This window comes from Odontomachus brunneus, unplaced genomic scaffold, assembly GCF_010583005.1.
Source record: "Odontomachus brunneus isolate Ranch 3 - 2012 unplaced genomic scaffold, Obru_v1 Obru_scaffold_054, whole genome shotgun sequence".
Lineage (NCBI taxonomy): Eukaryota > Metazoa > Arthropoda > Insecta > Hymenoptera > Formicidae > Odontomachus > Odontomachus brunneus.
Window position 1 is genome coordinate 1,498,852 of NW_022639504.1, and position 18,273 is coordinate 1,517,124.

The 18,273-nt window shown below is 47.3% G+C and overlaps 1 protein-coding gene across 1 annotated transcript in view; it reads right to left on the reverse strand.

Annotated features, from left to right (window-relative positions):
* Positions 1-10: 10 nt before the first annotated feature.
* Positions 11-18,273, reverse strand: part of LOC116845641 (probable G-protein coupled receptor B0563.6) — a 48,515-nt gene continuing 30,252 nt past the window's right edge. Inside the window, exons 3-6 of the mRNA XM_032818584.1 lie at positions 3,294-3,443; positions 2,493-2,743; positions 1,877-2,164; positions 11-1,309 (exon numbers count right to left, since the gene is read on the reverse strand). Coding sequence (XP_032674475.1) covers positions 1,058-1,309; positions 1,877-2,164; positions 2,493-2,743; positions 3,294-3,443 — 941 coding nt within the window. The 3' untranslated portion in view covers positions 11-1,057. The remainder of the gene's footprint in view (positions 1,310-1,876; positions 2,165-2,492; positions 2,744-3,293; positions 3,444-18,273) is intronic.

Genomic DNA, 18,273 nt, shown 5'->3' on the forward strand with positions numbered 1-18,273 from the left:
CTCTCTCTCTCTCTCTCTCTCTCTCTCTCTCTCTCTCTCTCTCTCTCTCTCCTCGTCTGCATCTTTTCCTCATCTCTCTCTCCGGCTTTCAGCGCAAATTCGATCACCGGTGTATGCTGCGAGAAACTTTCCCAACTTGTACTTTAGAACGCGAAAGAGTCCCATGGGGATCCTCGGCGACGGCTTACACGGAATCCCTTGCCTCTTTATGCACTTCCGTCGTTGTTTCGAGAACTTGTTGCGATAATTCGCGTGAGCTAAGCTCGCGATGATGTCTGCACGATCGCCGGTTGAGATGAAACACGTATCTTTCGTTTATCTCTACGTTCATACGTTGGTTCCTTCGTACATGCGTTCGAGGAAGATATTCGTATATTAGCCGTTTAATTGGCTAGGTCGATTCGATCCCCGGAATACTCGGAGGTTGAACTTTAGTGGCAGCTACACACAGATATGCCCGGCTTTAGTCGCTAGTACGCAAGAATGTTGCTCCGTGGATGCGGCTCTCTCTCTCTCTCTATCTCTGCAGGTACTGCGCAACTATTCTCGAGTTCGCCAGCGCACGGAATATACATAGTTCGGATACTTGCTCGCGAATGCGCTCATAAGAATCGGAAGATTCGCGGAGAGTCGCCCGCGGAAAATTGATGGCGCGTGTAGCTCGATGTTTTCCCCCGCTGTAATTATCTCGCTCCTCCGAGAGAGGCAGGAGCACGAGCGTTCAACATCGTCGGGGATTTTCGAGAATCCGCGTATCATCGTGCATATATACACGCATACATGCACACACATACACCCTGTCGCCAGGTACGAGCCTGAGCAAGCGAGACTACTCGACATTCGTGCGCGATCGATACTGTTTTTTTTGTCTCTTTTTTTTCATACATCCCTCGGATATTCGGCTATTTTACAGAGTTCACGCCCTTACAATTGATTTGCCCCGACATTTACAGTTTCACGGTGCGCGGATTTCACGCGCTAGATCCGTGCCTCTTTTTGCTCGATGGTCAGCGACCGAGCGACGGCTGACGGCGGGATCGACGGCAAAAAATTCGCGTTAAACGCTAGCACGAGCCAGATGTCCGGGGGTTGCGACCGCAGTGGTCGGCGGGGTCGTCGTCGTTGTCGTCGGTCTTGGTATCGGAGAACGTTTCATAGGCAGCCCCCTGCCGCCCTGCTCGTTCTTGACCCACGGCCATTGCAGAGTGCGGATTAGAGTGTTGCGAAAATCCTCGGAAAAGAGGCAATAGATGTAAAACGTGATCGAGTAATAGATCACCTCCAGCAGATTGGCCAGCGCTCGGAACACCTGCAATCGAATGCAGAGCGAATCAATGGACGGATTCATAATTGATGAGAGTCGGAGGGATTAGGCGCGGAGATGATCGAATCGGATGTGACGCCGGACGGCATCATCCGAGGACGGCTCGATTCTTTCGAAAGAACGACGAGATGACGCGCGTGAAGGATCAAATCGGGAAACGGAGGAGTAGATACAGGTCTGTATTGATAGGTGTTGCACGAAACGTCTCATACTGAGATATTCTGACTTGAGATACTCGGATTTGAATTCAGAATTAGATGAGAATTCTTCAGTTGAATTATGTGATTACAAATATATCACACATATCATAATTCAATTGAGCAAATTCAACTGAGATTTGAATCTAACTCTGAATAAGAATCTGAGTATCTTACACTAGAGTTTCGGGTAACAACTGTTAATATATGTCTTAGGCATCAAACATCCCGGCCTTAGAGCTCTGACTCAAAGTGCGATTTCAAGCAGAAGTAAAATTTCCCTATGAGTTTTCGGCAGCACGTCCGACAATCGTAGACCTATGCGCTATAAAATTTGTAATACGTGTCTCGTTACCTGGTAAGGATAGTGGCTGAGGTTGCTCTCGCTGAGAGTGACGTTCAAGATAACCATAGGACTAACGCAGACTAGGAACAGGATACTGGTGCTTCCTAAAAGCAGGATAAGCCTTCGCTCTTCGGCGAAAGTTCTGGGATCCTCGTCGTTGCTGACAGTTCTCGATAAAGTCATTCTTCGACGTCGCTCGCAGGATCTCCTGTACACTATCATTATCCTCAGATTGAATCCCGCGAGTAAAATCGTCGGCGCCACTTTAAAAACTATTTCCAACACCACTTTGTACACCTGAAAATACATTTGCGCGTCACACGATAAGCTTCATTAAAATGTAACGAAATGCGACAGAGATAACGTTCGTTGCAAGACCGCAAACAGAATGCATAATCAAATGCACAGGATGCTCGAGCGATTCGCGAGCCCGGTTTGAACGTCAGATTGCTTTTAGTAGTTTGAGGCTAATGGGACGTTAGCCTCAAACTTCTACAATCGACATTAGCGCTTTTTATCGGCGATTAGTACGAGAGAGGTTTCGTAACATTGCACTTTAGCCTAGGGATATGTGCTTTTAACGACTAGAAAAGAGCAACGCGTCCGCGTAAAGAACACAAATTACCTGATAGTACCACGAGTTGAGAAACGACTGATTCTCTCTCTTCTGGTAGATTAGGGGACTGCCGGGCGCCAGCAGGCAGGTCGTAATTTCATCTCGAAATACGCTCGGCAGATAAACGAGAAATGTAGCCAAGGGGATGAGCACCACTGTTAGGTGAGGGGGTCCGCAGAGTGGCCGCGTGTGTTGTCCGGGATGACAGACGCTTACGTAACGCTCCACTGTCAATGCCAGAAGCATCATTACTCCAACCCCTGTGCATACAATTAACCTCTATATTTCTCGAATGCGATGTCGACCTTAAAAGCTCCCCCTCCTTCGCTTCCTCTGTCTCTCTTCGTCACAGTCGCTCGTCCATTCGTGTGTATTTTTATCCTCGTGCTCGTCGCAAAAGTAAAAAAGAAGCCAAAAAAAACCGGAAGATTCTCGCGACTTATCCCGTTTACGCAAAATGACCTCGCGCTATTTGCCCGAACGCGCCTCTTTCAGCTACATCATGGCAAACTTCTAATCGCTATCATCACCCGTAACTTATAAGAACTCGACGGGATACGAAGTAGCCAAAGTTTACCGCCAAACTTCCGAACATCTTCTGTTTCTTTCCGCGCGCGCAGTTTTCCGGTTAATGCGGGCCAGATAAATTCATTCCCTCGGTATGGATCATCGTATCAGCTGTTTTCTCAGCGAGAGAACGTTGTTAACGACGCGGAGCGGAGTCTCGCGGTCTCAGATTTTCTCCGCGGGAGTGCGGAATCACACCCTACGACTTTTCAACGAGAAACGACACCATCTCATCGCGCGTACCCAGGCAGCCGTTGCCGAGGAAGAGCTCGAGGTGAACGTGATAGAAGGCCTGCGGCCAGCTGCTCCATCCTCCCGTCTCTTTGTGAATGAGCACCCTGAGCGCAAAGGGGATGCAGAAGAGAATCGCGAGGAGCGCTGCCGCGGAGTAACCTGCAACAAAAAGCGAAGTGCGCGATTATAAACCGGGGGATAGTCAGATAAGGAAAAATAAGACGGGGGACCGGGCGAGTTAACTCGATTTCATAAACCCGGAACAGTCGAGCGAACGTGGCGCGCGATTCACTTAATCATTCCGCAACTTCCCGGAATATTCCCGCCGCCGGGGAATTTTTCATTCCGCCTCGCCCTCGGAGCGCGCGCTCTCTCTCTCCCCCTCCCTTCCTCTCTCTTTCTTTCTCACTTTCTCTCTTTCTTTTCCGCGCTCCGTGTTCGCAGGACGACAGAAATAGGATTAAATCGCTCTTCAGGATCTATTCCGAGATCCTCGACTGTGCTCTCTCTCTCTCTCTCGCGTTTTAGCTCTCGCTCTCGCACTCTCTACCTTTGGGCCACTTGGTGGTTTTATCGTCGCGCTTGTGATATTCCGCTGGTTTCTATCTCTCGTTGCGCGCCAATTCCATTTTCCTGTGATCTTGAATACCGCGTTCCTGCTTGTTTTGCACACGTTTCGCTCAATTATTAATAGATCGTTAGCGCTACCGGGCCATCTCAATTCCGTCGATTGGCCGCGCGGTTACAGGAAATCGAAATTGGATACGCGTTTTTTACCAATTTCCATCGATTGACTGTGTTTTCGCGCGGTCGGCTTTAGCGCTGTTCTCTTTGTCTCTCTGTGTATCTCTCGCTTCTCATCCCGTCTCGTATTACAGGCTTTTTTACGCCGGCCATTGACACCAATTAACACCGCGTATTTACCGTTCCGTAGAATTTCTGAGCGCAATTAGATTTGATGTTGCACTCCTGACTTTGCGTCGTTCGTGATCGTGTATTGCCTGGAAAACTGTTTATACGCTCTAAATCACGCGAATGCATAAAAAATGACTCTCCGGTAGAAACTTTTCCGAATATATTTAAGAGAGGGCTTGTTGCCTCAGGAAGAAGCAATTTTCTTTTTACACTTCAAATGGATGAAACCCGTGGAAGGAAGTAATCGGTTGGAACTTCACATCACTTAATAATTGTCAGATGCGTAAAATGTATGCAAAAGTTATTTATTCGTACGTTTTTTTCTTTATGTAAACCAGTGGTTGTTACACGGGATTACCTCCGATCAATACGCAAACTGGCAGATGCAATTTTATTAACCATCGCTTTTTTATCGCGTTTTATCTGCTCGCTAACTTTCAGCCGCTGATGAGCTCGGGAAACGATCCCAGTGGGGATATACGACATCGAGAAAAAGAATCGATATCTGAATGATGGATTCATTTTTAGTTGAATTAGCGATGACACTTCGTGGCCTTCACAGACCCGTCGTTGAGAGTCGTAGTGCTTGAAAATAAAAGTCTGTCCGACTTAACGTCGAGTTGCACTACTTAAGGATTAAAAAGAGATTCGTCTCTGATCTTGCTTTTGCGTTGTGCTAGGGCTTCGATTTTTCATTAAAGACGGTGGCGGCTCGTAGCAGAGACTTTGGAACTTTACTTTGCAATAATAACCCGTCCCGCGACCCGTAAACGCGAGCAGTAGAATCGATGCGCTACACGGGCTGCCTGCTACAACCTAGCGGTTCCGCGAAAAGACCAGTTACTCCTAACGGGTTCGAGTCTCGGCTAAGTAAGGTTCGCGTCTTAGCTAAATGACCCGTTATCAGTTCCGGTTGATAAACCTTATTACTGGAAAAGGGAAATCTCCGGAGTAGGAGAAAGTTTCGAGGAAATTCGAATGAAATAAAATGCAAAACGAATTTTCAGCGAATTTTTGATAGAATTGATCGACCTCGTAAAAAATTACACTTATTAATTAAAAAGAACTGTAGACACAGGGATCGGTGGAGTTGAAAAATATCGTGAGAATAACAGCTCCTTTAATTAAAAAACAGAAAGGGATGGATCGATTCGTCGATTGTACATCGCCCGTCTCTTGCCGGTAACGCGAGCGTTTCCTTGGTCGGTGATAACGGAGGGTAACACAACCACGTTGGATGGCTTCAACCCCTCAGCCCGTCAGTCGATATCAACCGTTACCAACCGCATTTTCCTCGCGCGGAATCCCTCTTTGAGAGCGTGTCTTATCCGACAGAACGACAGCTGCTTTAATTACGAGGGAAAAGTTTCGTCGGTTCTTTCGCCTCCGAGTTCATTAAAGCGCGCGATACATGCCCGTCGGAGTATGAAAGTCGCGCGAGAGCCCCGGAAATTGGCTAATGTCGCGCGAATGGAGTTTTCCGCCCGACTACACGGCGACGCGTCGTGGAAGCTCGTAAAACTTTTTACATCGCGGCTCTCCCCATTAAGGCGAAATTGCATCTTTCCATTTAAATTACGATTTCTCGCCGCCCGTCGGTCGCCGGTCAACGGTCGCGGACGGTCGTGAGGTGGTAGCTCGGTTTTATTAACTCGGCCAAGCAGTTGGCGCGAATCGACGAATAGCGGCGGCACCGGCACCGAGTCTTTGCCAAAACGGATTTCTCGACCCTTTCGTTCTCTTCGAAATTAACGCTTTGTTGCGTCATCGCCGGTGTAATCACCGCCGTAAACCAGGACGATTGTACGAATCGCAAGACTCTGCACCTTTTCTTTTAGTGCGCAACGTTATTGAGACATTCTTCGAGGAAGTAAATTTCTGTCTGGAAAGGCTGGCGAAAATTGCACCGTGCAATTGTGCTTGAGCGAATACGATTGCAAATTCATCAATCGAAGAACTGACAGTCATGCGACAATTATTTCGCGACTCGCACATGTGTACACGTTATAAATAAAATATTGCGGCCTGTGCTCTCGTCTCTATGTTCATCGCACGGACGTGGCACGGAAAGCCATCGTTATTTCCGACTTATCTCTTGTTACATACGTGGCATACAGCCGGTAGCCGACTCTTTCCTTTAATGAACGCGTCTCTTAAGTCGCGCAAGATGAGAGGAAGCGCATCGTAAGTACTCGCTTCTCAATTACCGGAAACCACCGCCGTCGCCGCCGCCGTCGCCACGGCAGATCCGCGCTTTCCATTTTTCTGGAGGCGACGAGCGGACGAGGGTGGGCGTCGAGCTCGTTAACGCACGCAGACACGGTGACGGGAATTAATGTGTCAGTGACCCGTTTTAGGGTCACGGTTCGTTTACCAAACCCTATAACGCTGATTGGCCGATTCCCCGGCGTTTTCTTCTTCTCCGTGTCCGATCCGCGCCGACCGATCCGATACCCCACATTGACGAGAGGAGAGAAAGAGGGGACGCGAAAAAGGACGCCGACAGACTCGTAAAATTCTCTCTGATTGGAAAAGTAACCGGGCAAGAAAAAAATCCGGGTCTGAATATCCCGGCGTGCTGCGGCGCGAGGGTTCGAGGAATTTTTCTCCTTCGGAGGGATATCAGGCGGAAGATCGACGGAAAAAAAATATGTCTTATCTGGAAAGTTACACGCGCGCGATAGTCGTCGATTTTCGACGAATGAAGCTTTCTTATTCTCTCATTTCGTTTTCCCTTTCTAACGCGACACATCAGTGCTCATCAATCAAAAGAACAAATCAGTCGTCACGTAATGTATGTGTAATCAATTAATTCGAATAATTTAATCAATTGATGAAATTCCTTGTACAATCAATGGAATCAAAGTTTGACAAATAATCAATTTCGATTGAGTCATTCGTGATTTCACATATGACGATTAATTGAATTTTGATTATTGACTTGCCGATTGCCCGAGTCAATTAACATTTTAATTGATTGGCGCCTAATCGATTAAATTGTCAGTTGACAGCGCGCGAAACCAATCGAACAGCCATTCTGTCAAATATCAGCTGTAAGCTGTCGGCGACTTTCTCTACCACGTTCAGCACTTTGCAGCGACGATTGTGATATCGAGTTATTTTACACCAATTAATCCGGAACGCTCTCGACGAGACGATTTCTTCGCGATCGTCGTCCCGATCGTGACATTTGCACGCGGAGAAGTCGCTCGTTGAAGATTCTCGCGACTCACGGATGTTGCGCCGCGTCATCATCACGACGTAGTCTTGCACGCGTATACTTAGGTACGCGTATACGCAGATATGCGTGCGTGCGTGTCGCCGAATACGGGAATAGCGGGGAAAAATGTCGCGATATCTTGCGTGAGACGGGCGACGTTGTTGCCCGGCATCCTGCGGCGACGTTTTACAAATCGTGTCCTCCCTCGGCATGTTTAATTTATCGAAATCCCGAGGGAGAAGCCAGCTGCAGCGTCCATTTGTCAAGGTCCGCGTCTACGCGAAATGCTACGCCGATGATGTCGCGCGCGCGCGCACGGCCGCTTTTACAGAGTTAAAAGCGGCTGTTTCCGCGCGGCTCGTTAATCTGTCGTCGAGAGAGCGCACACACGCGTTTATGTGTGTCGTGCTAATTCGCGAATAGGATAGGTCAGAGGTTGCGAATTTACTCGGAGATTACGCCAAAGTGGCATTTATCGTCACGACAGTCATTATTTGTGAGATTATCAGCGACAGATTGAAAGTATTGGCATATTTGGTTCTACTGGCGAAACGCGGGTTTGCGACGAACGTAGTGAGGCACGCTCGATAACTTCGAACGAGTAAATTTGCGTTGATTTGACTCTCTCACGAGTCGCACTCGAGGTGGATACGCTCTATCGAGTCACGTCTTCCGCGCGCGTCTGAAAAATATTGCGGAGCCCGGCGGGAAGCAGCAACGCAGGTGCCAGGTATTGAATTTAGCGGAGTGTTTTCCCGCGGCGCATACGTCTTGTCGTGTGTTCATCGCGTCGCACTGCCAACCGTTCGCACCACCTGTTGAAAAACGCGCGTAATACGAAGTCCCCACTTTCGCGGACGCTCGATGTACGTCCCATACTTTACCGACTTCGCTGGTGTCTCCCGGCGCGACGCATCCGTTCATTCCGCGAGTTAATAAACGTCCGGGTAAATATCCTGAAACAATAGTTACATCTCGCACGTCTCGACGGTCTCCGCCGATTAATCTAGAAATTCAATTTCGCCGGAATATAACCGGGACGTAGTAATCATTTTAACGCGAATTTCTGCAGTCGGGTGGCGTTAATAGGTTGTTGTATCATTTCTGTCGTATTTTTGGATACAGTTAAAATTAATATAATTACGCGAAAAAATGTATTTAATTAACAATACGTTGGCCATTATCGTCTACGATTTGTGAATGCAACCAAACTAGCAGCGCATTTGAAATACAAATCTACTAATAACTTATTGCGCCTCGAAATTATGTAATAACTTAATATCTGATATTCGCGGACAAGAGATTATCTCGGGATATTTTACACGTTAATTAAACTGTCTTACGTGAGAAAAGTCCACAGAGAGGCGATTTCTTCCGACAACTCATTCAAAAGTTAACCCCAAGATAAAAGATTCAGGAAAATTTAAAAATAGCGCAAATGTTTGATTTTGCAAGATTTTATTTCGTGTTGCCATATTTTGCAGCGGAGATCTTTCTGTATCTTTGCACTGAGAGAAAAAAAATAGTTGGAATAATTATAATCTCACTATATTTTATAGTTCGTTTTGGCCTCAAACATATATTTATAGTTCACCTAAACATGAAGATATAGTAGAATGAACACAGATTTTTATAGTCACCATCTTATTACTCTATATATATGGTAAAGCATCTTTTGGGAATATAGTTACATGTACCTATATTTGCCAAATATTCCAATTGTATTGACTATATAAAATAGTTAATTTCTCTTACCATTCAATATTTGCTACCTTACTATATTTTTTATTTCAAATAATTATAATTCTTGGTAAAAATTTTACACGGATCAGTTATACTATGCTTATATTGTAAATATTACAAATATTATGGTCACATTTACTATAAAAATTATATTCTTAACTATAATCTTTTTACTATGCCATTATAATTCCAAATATCATACATTTTTCTCTCAGTGCGGAAAAAAATACGTTCAGCAATATTGATTTTCAATAAAGTTATATGGTAGTTCAAAGTTGCCCGGGTCTGACAGACTCAAATATATGTCCTACAAAATATGATTGTACTGGAGGGTAAGTTTCAATCTTGGATCGACATGCGCGTAATTTTACACCTGTTGCCTACCGCGCGTATTTTTTTCGCGAAGAGAAAGCCGCGCGTTGGCAGCAATGGTAGTTACAGGTAGCGAAACGGCTGAGTGATCACTTGTCGCGGGCGAGCAGTTAATTCTCCCCACTGCGCCCTCGGTTCGTGCAATCTTGAGAATCTCTCCTTTCGGAGCTGTATCTCGGTATGCCAGTCACGAATTTGCGCGCGATGTTTCTCGTGTCGCGAAGACGTTGAAAACCGTCTGGGCCGGTGGGAAAAAGACTCGGCGCGAGTTGACTTTTGCAAGACTACTTTAAGCGATCAGGAATATTATTGAATGGATAGTGTGCGGTTTACTGTTGTCGGAGAAACTCGGTTGATTCTCTTTCCGTACATTGAAAGAAAATCGAGCAGAACGAACCAAGTCTCGGGGTTACACGAATATTCTTGCACAATCGAGTCAAACTCGAATAAAAGTCGGATCAATGATCGGACTTAGAAATGTGTAATCTACAAAACTTAATTAGCAGCAAAAGATTGATGAAACCTAGAAATTAATATTTCACTTTAAATATGATAAAACCTCATTAATTAGCCTCTTTAGCTTCTTTTGCTTTAACAAGACTAAAGGAGCAATAAAATTTTTCTGACAGAATTGGAATGTTAATTGGGACAGTTAATTGTTCATGTAGAACTTAGGAATTGAGTTTCATTTAATTTGACTCATGTAGTTTTCGCTAGCTTTTCTTTACAGTAAGGTAAAAGAATACAAAATGCTCGTTTAACGATCGCCGCTTCGTCAAAGCGAGAAGTTAAAATTCGCGTCGGTAGTCGAATTGTGTAAGGCTCTTGATTAAGCGCTCGTGAGACGAAGGGAGACCTGTTGAGGGTCGGATCAAATCGAGATAACAGCTAGCTTCTATCATCGTGCGGCATTTTGCCACCGTCTATGAAATTTATTAGAGAACGGCTCGGACAGACCCGGTCGAAGAGCGAAACGCGAAAAGGCCGTTTGAAACCGTGCCAATGGCCCGACGTTGGAAACTCATAACGACTAGAAATGGTGGGCGCTGTGCAATATTGCACACTCGGTAATGAACCACTCGGTGGTAATATCATGGCGCAAGGACAACGAAGAGAGAGCCCTTCACGACACCGACGACGTTCGCGCGGGGATTCCCTGGGATTCGCGACCGTCGCGGTCGTTTTCAACCGCCGTTTGTATTGCAGACGTGGACAAAGCTCGCGGATTAACGAAGACAGTCGGTCGTGTTGTCCGCCGCCAGATTTCGCGGCCAAATAAATTGCGAGCATCTCGCAATTTATTCGAGAAGTAAACGCGAGGGGACATCGTATTATTTCGCGATGAAAGAGAGATGGAGAGAGATAGCGAGGATTTCCTCCGAGATGATGAAAGAAGTTTGCGGAAGAAACCAATCGTGGGTGATCGATTGAGAGACATTGGCTGTTTAAGGATGCCGGTTCTCGTTGGTCGCGGGAATTGCGAGCGACAAGCGCGAACGTCGACATCTCGTACGTTGATACATTCGACCGTTTCGCGAGGAACGTGTTCGCGAGAGGACTTAATTCGCACGTGTGTCCTCAACACGCATCCCTCCGGGGAAATAACGTCGCGCATCGCCGCGCATATCGCGCGGAATTCCGAGCGTTCGAAAGAATCGTATCTTTAGATGGATAGACGCGCGAAGGATTACAATAACTCTCTCCTTTCGTTCACGTAGCACTTGCTCTCGCCTGCACTTTAAATCCCGAGCGATCGCGAATCGAGGAAACGCGATTGGGCGTGTTGGCGCACGTAGTGCGCCACTCACGTTGCTCGTGTCCGCGTCTTGAATGTACGTACCTACACGAAGTAGGAAACGTCAATAGTATGAAATTTTCTCAATTCCCTTAATCGTAATCTTAATGAGATCTTCTGTAGCTTTCACTCGTTGATTGCCTTATCGTATGTGATACTATATTATCCAGTTACCTTTCAAAGGAAAAAGGAAGAGAACACGCGAGAACCTTCGCAGCACATAAATTAATAAGCAGATTCTTGTTTAGGATGGGAAGCTGAGGAATAATCATTAGGCAAATTCGGTTTGACGAGAAAGATATCGAGAAGTGTAGAAGTATATGTTAGGCCAAGACAACTTTGCAATGAGAAACAAGCTTGTTTGGATTAACAGATATTTCTGAACTTCTTCTGAACCCCAAATTTGGCTTTAAAAAGCACTATTTTCTTCAACCAAAACGGCTCGTTCCTTGTCAGGTTGAGTCAAGCAAACGTTTTTTCTCCGTGCGGCGCGTGCATTTACACTGTCAAACAAATTCAGCGAACGCAACATCTTGCGTTCGGCTACGATCGACCGCGCTATTTGAAGAAAGAAAGCATAAAAAAGAGATATCGATGATAGATTAATGAAGCGGCGTACACGGTGCGAGCGCTCGCGGGACGTGCTCGGCGGCGGCAAGCAGAAGTTTTAACTAGTCATTCGGCATAACGAGGGGTTATCTGAGGAGATAGCTGCTCGGTTCGTTCGGTGCCGGGGAATTAACGACCATCCCCCGTGCGTTTGCATACAAAGTGCATTCTCCGCGCCGGCGGTCCTCGTTATCCTTTTTACTGCGCGGCGCCCCCGGGGGAACTCTCGGCGAATGCGAGGCCTTCCGCCGGGAATAGACTCCAGTGCGAAAGGAATTAAATCGTTATCCATATCCGGGATTCCGGGACGTCGCCACCGCCGACGCCGCCGCCGCAGCCGCCGACGTTGCGTTTACGGCGTTCAATTTACTCTTACGTTACTGGCAGTTCGCAGGTTTACAAACTCGGCCGGGCCGTGGGACTCGTTTTATTACGTCCCGTATACAAAAGAGAAGTTTGATGAAATATTGTAGCGTCGTTTGTCCCTTATTACTCGTTCGGCGCGACGCGCCGGATACACACTCTCTCGCGAATAATATTGTACATCTCGACGGGCGGGGAAAGGGGGGGAGGCGATGCCGAGTTCTGGCGCAATGGATCTAACTTGGCGCAAACTTTACTTTTATATCTTCTTACCGGGGAGTAAAGAGCTCGGTGAGAGAGGTTTACATTTTATCTGGATTCGTCTTAGTCGCGCCCGCCGGACTGACTTTATTCTTAATGAGTCTCGAGGTATTTATTCTTGGTATCTCCCGCAAACCAGGCTGCATTCAGCTTAATTGGCGCGATTCAATATCTTGTGCGCCTCTGTCCTTCGGATGTTGGGCGCAAAGTTAAGACCGATGATGGGGCATCCCGGCCTCGCCGAAATAATCCGACCAAGTGGGCCGCATCTGTGATATTAACTCGGCGTGCGATTGCGAAAATATCGATCGGAATGATGAGCGAAGTCGTTGGTGCTCGTCGTTTCCGCGGCCGTAAACAGACATGAGTCAAGTTATGCGTCGCTCAGTTGTTGGCCGCTATCTAGTTCGCCCGCGAGTTTGGAAACATCCGACGCGTGGTCTGGAAAGTCCACGTGTCTACGTGTGCATGTTTGTAGGTGCGCGCTGACACGCACGCCGGGTATGTCGCGAATTCCGATTGAGTGGCGTCGTCGCCGGCGCGCCGCGAGGACGAAGCGCGCCGGGAGTTAGTAAAAAGGACCGAGGAGACACGTCTCGCGAGGACGGTAGCGCGATTGAGCGCCTGCTACGTCGAGTGTCAGAAAAGTTGGGCGAACGTCGTTTTCCGGCGAAACTTCGCCGGAAGATTAACCGTTGTCCTAAATCGCGCACCAGGAATCGGACACCGTGCGGCCAAGCAGTCCATATATCCACCGTGAAATCGGGCTCCGCTACGGAGTTACGTCAAAAAATTAAGCGACGCCGAGATGGATACGTCTGTCGGCGAGACGGATCTCGTCCCGCGACAGCGCGGCGCGTATTTTTCTCGCGGGAAAGTTGGCCGTCAGGAAAAACGCGGTCAGTCGTCTCTACACACTTTCGGCAAACAACATAACGTTCCCGCCGCGCCAGCGAGACAAATCGAATTAAAAGGGCGATCGCGAGTTGAATCCCGCGTGTCGGAAATTTTTGACGATTTGGAACTGTGTTTTCACCCCGAAACCGCGAAAAGTCAATGTCCCGCGGCGTTCTGAATTTCACGGGCGGTTTCATCGCGCAACTTTCGAGCCATGAGCGGTTGCGGATCGAAGGATTCCAAGAGAAGCCGCGTTTCATCCTCGCCGAGCTTCTGCGGCTCCCACGGTGGGGCAAACTCTTTCGCGCTCTAATTTTCCGCCATTTGGCCCTCTCTTTTTCTCTCTTTCTCTCTCTCTCTCGCGATCCCGCAGACAGCGTGGTAACTTCCTCCCCGCAAAATCATGTAACGAGATTGTAAATCCGCTAGCTTCACCGTCTGCGAGTTCCGCGACGCGGTAAATAAACGTGTCGCGAGTCTTGATGCGCGACGCATGCGAAAATAAGAAGACCCGTTGCTTTAATCGCGCATTGCTCGTAGACGTACGTCACGTGTACACCGCGGAATGACGCGCCGAACGTGCAACGTTGAGTGAAGCTATTATGGTCGCTCGTAACAACGTCCGCGACTCGATTATCGCGCTGCAGCTGATACAGCCAGACGGTAAAGGCCAGGATCAGTCGTAATAGGCTATTCCGCCGGATGTATCTTCGCATTCAGCTGCAAACGCGCTCGTTTGAACTCGCAATTTCGCTCGCGCACGATGCTGTTGCGCGTCTAACGTCAATACCTGTTACACTACCATTACTTTACGATTATTTTATGAATTCTCATTAATTTACGGACAAAACGCAACTTTCTATTAATTGCACTTAGCAAATTAAAGATGTGGCCGATTGGGTGGAGCAGCTGATAGATCGAAGGAAACGTGCGGGTTTCGTGCCGTAATTTTGATTATTCAAGCTGCAGAGGAACTGTAATTTTGGTGTTCAAGCTTTAGTTAAATTTCGGAACAACTCAGGGAAGATGGCGGTTTACGTGTTAAGGAGAATCGGGCGGCCGAACGCTTTTGGGCGATAAATTGGCGATTTTCCGTGTATCTGACGAGAAGATCCGCACGAGACGATCCTTTTTCCGGCAATTGGAAAATCTCTTTTCCTTTTTCTTTCCAACGTTAATGGACCTTTGATTATATGTACAGACGACCCCGTTTGGCGGCATTTAAACGGCGAAGGAGAGTGGCCATCCGGCGGGGGCGGCTGAGCGAGGTAGGAGGCGGAGGAGGGAAGACTACGAGGGAGCTGACGAGCGCAAAACGTTCGTTTGTCCCTTGTAATCTCAAGTTGTCTTACCTTACGGCGAACCTTAAGATCGGGGCCACTGAATCTCCTTAGTCGCCGACTGAAACGCGATGTCGCCGCCATGCAAATGTTCGGCTTAAGCGAACGTTGCAGCTGTTTAACCGCTTCGGAAAGTGCCGCAGAGTGTCGCGGTGGTACATTAAGAGAAAGAAAGAGGAGGAGAGAGGGTGGAGGGGAGGGATTATGAGGACCGAACTGCCCCTCGATAATTGCGGCCGCGATCTTATCAACGTAAGGCGTCGCGGCGCTGTGCGATACCACACGCGCGCGAAAATGAAGGGAAAAAATAGACGGGTAAATGGAACGGAAGCTCCGCGAAATTTCCCGGCCTTATCTCGCCCTCACCTCGGTGGACGTGCGTGCGTGTATCCGTGGGCAGAAATAGCGAGGAGGGAGACAGAGAGTTCAGACTCGTTCTCGTGCACAAGTTGGGCGATCCTTATCGAGGATGCGCTTCTCACGCACGTGGTGCGGGAAGCGCGTGATCCAGCTCGTGATGCAGCTCTCGCGCAACCGTGTACTTGCGTCTAATAGATGTGTCCGTCGATCCAACGGGAAGAGCGCGTGTTTTCGCAGGAAGATGCTTGCGCTGCTTCTCTGAATAGGCGAGAGTTGCCGAAATCGTACTTCCATTAATCGTACCTGGTTTTTCCTAATGTTTTTAACACAAAATTATTTACAAAATATTTTACAAAATAAAATATAATCTGAAATTTATATCTTTCATTGTTCATTAATTTCTCATTTTTATTTGTTAGATTTACTTCATACTTAACAACAATAAAGAAATTGATGAGGCACAATTTTGACAACGCTCTGCTACTCGACTTTTAGTATCCGCATCGACATGACGGAAGTTCCCTGCCGCGTGCGCCGCGGGAAAAAGCGACCGCCGATGGCGGCACGGAGTAAATTGAATTGTTAATTATTATCTTAGACCCGGTGAGACGTTGCTGTGGACATGAATATTTATGGGGGGGGGCCGGGTACACCGCAATTTCTTAATATATCGCGCGCTAGCACGAATCCGCTTAAATCCGCGTTGACGGCGTCCTGCCGGCGAGCGCTATGAATTCATGAATTTCGGACTCACGTTATCGTCGTCATCCCGCGGATCAGGAGAGAGCGAGAAGAACGCCCGCGACTCGTGTAATTCTGTGGATGCGCGAGAAGATATCACGTGACGGGAGAGACGTGCAATTTTCGATCGTGTCAAGATTCAATTCCCGTTACTGTGAGCGCCGGCGCGATTTCCTCCGGGCGCGGGAAACTATTCAAGACGTCGTCGGGAGTCGCCCGACGATACGACGATCACAATTACATCTGTAGCGAACGATACACCCTTGTCTCGGGCCCGTCGAGGCGAACAAACGCGAGATGAGAACGCTGCCCACCCGCGGCTCCTCCTTTGGTCAAATTGGCTGTCCGGCCCGTCGCGTTGTCGTTGAAAATGGCACAGATTTCCGAGAAAGAAAGAGACTGAATCGATCTCATCCAGCCGGTGCGTTATTCAACGTCGGGGGATCGCCTGTTATACGGGACCCGGCCAGCCTCTCGGACGCCAAGACGAACGTCCGTCACGTCCCATGTAAATTGCAAAATCTACCGCGGAGATACCGTGCGTTAACTAAGCGTACATCTTTTTAATTTTTCTTTATATATATATATATTTTTTTTTGGGAGCGGAATCCTTTCTAAAGATTGCATAACGCACAATGTCACACTGTCGACTTCCCATTCGGTCCGATGCAAGTTTATCGTTGATCGACTTAAGAAGAGAAAGATTTTCAATTCGATCTGTATGTTTGTGATTATCTCGAGAACCATACTGGACTAATCTACGTGAAACTTTCTGTAAATGAATCTAGACATTTAGGAGAGGATTCTAACAAATAAACCTATCCAAAAATTATACTCTGATTTCTTCCGATTTTTTTTTAGTTCGTGTCTCAGCTATACCGCTTTTGTTAAAATTATTTAACTATATATCTTGCATTTAATTTTATTTCTTATGCATTTTTATTGTACTTGTTGATGATAGGAGTGAAAACATTAAAAAACTATAAACTGCTCGTGAAACTCAAAGTGGGTCAAAATAAAAAAATATGAAATATTTTTTGTACTTCTAAATTTGTGCCAGATTAGAAAGAAATCGGAGTGTAACTTTTGAGGTTTACTTACGATATAATACTTCGTATATAAGCAAACTTAGATTAGAAATTCCCTAACTCGCCAACAAATGTCAGTCCTTCAATATCTTGTTAGTCATTGTGTTAAATTGCGTTCTCCCGATTTTTTAAATTGTACCTTGCGATTCGTGACGCTTTTTCCTCCCGTTGCACACTTCTCGTAGAGTGTCATTAGACGTCACTTTGAACGTCGCGGTGTTATCCCACTTTACGTTTTATTGCATTTAACTATCCTTTACCACGCAGACGAGATAACTCTTTTTTCCATTAACGGTCTGAAAGAAAACTATTGAAGTCGCGTCTGACCCAAAGGCGTCCGCGAATTTTTTCTTTGCAGTACAGAGAATCCATGCGCAATCTCCAGGGAATCTACGCGTAGATTAAATTATAGGCGAGTTCTCGAGGAAGCTCGTTCGAAAATTCCAAAAGCTTTCGACGCGATAAACACTCCGCGCACTCGTCGCGTTCCTTCAACTCAATTTGTTAGGCGTGCCACCCTCGCCTCGATCCTCCCCCTCCTTATCTAACTATAGTGCGGTGGAATAGTATATCCTAGCGTCTCTGGTATTACCTTATCAGGCATCAGGTCGATCAACGGTGTACAGCACGGAGGGGACTACGAAATGAGAGGTATCAGGATTACGGTCTTGACCTACCTTTCGCGTAGTCGAACGTCGATCCGGCGAGGTCGAGTAGCGAACGCGTTATCCGTCGTCTCCGCTGTGATGGAGAATTACAAATTACGACAGGCGATCGCGAATTACGAGCGGAGGCGATTTCACGTCCGTGCCCGGACTCGCGTAGCGCCACGTGCTTTAATTTGAGAGAACGAAGAGCGCGAGATCTCTCCCTCTTTCTCCCTCTCTCCACACACACACTCTCTCTCTCTCTCTCTCTCTCTCTCGGTTGTTTAGGACGGTAGTTGTTAATACACTCCGGCGCGAGAAAACGAGACGGTGTGCTCGTACACGCGCGCGCGATCGTTAATATTCATAAAGCCCGAAGTAGCCCTGCACTCCGTTATTCAGATGTGTAACAAGTCCGTGCTGTGCGGATTTTGCAGATTTTCTCTCGCCGTGTTCTGATCTTGGGTCCTGTTTTTGCGAAATGAGCGATAGGCATCGACAGTTGGAGAGTTTGTCCTAGCTATCGGAGGGGAAACTATGTTGGTATCGATAATCCCTATTCTGTTTTCTCGAGTCGTTGTGCAGCTCGACGCACGAAAAAGGAGGCTTATTTCTTTCCCTTCGGCCCCTCCGGGTTT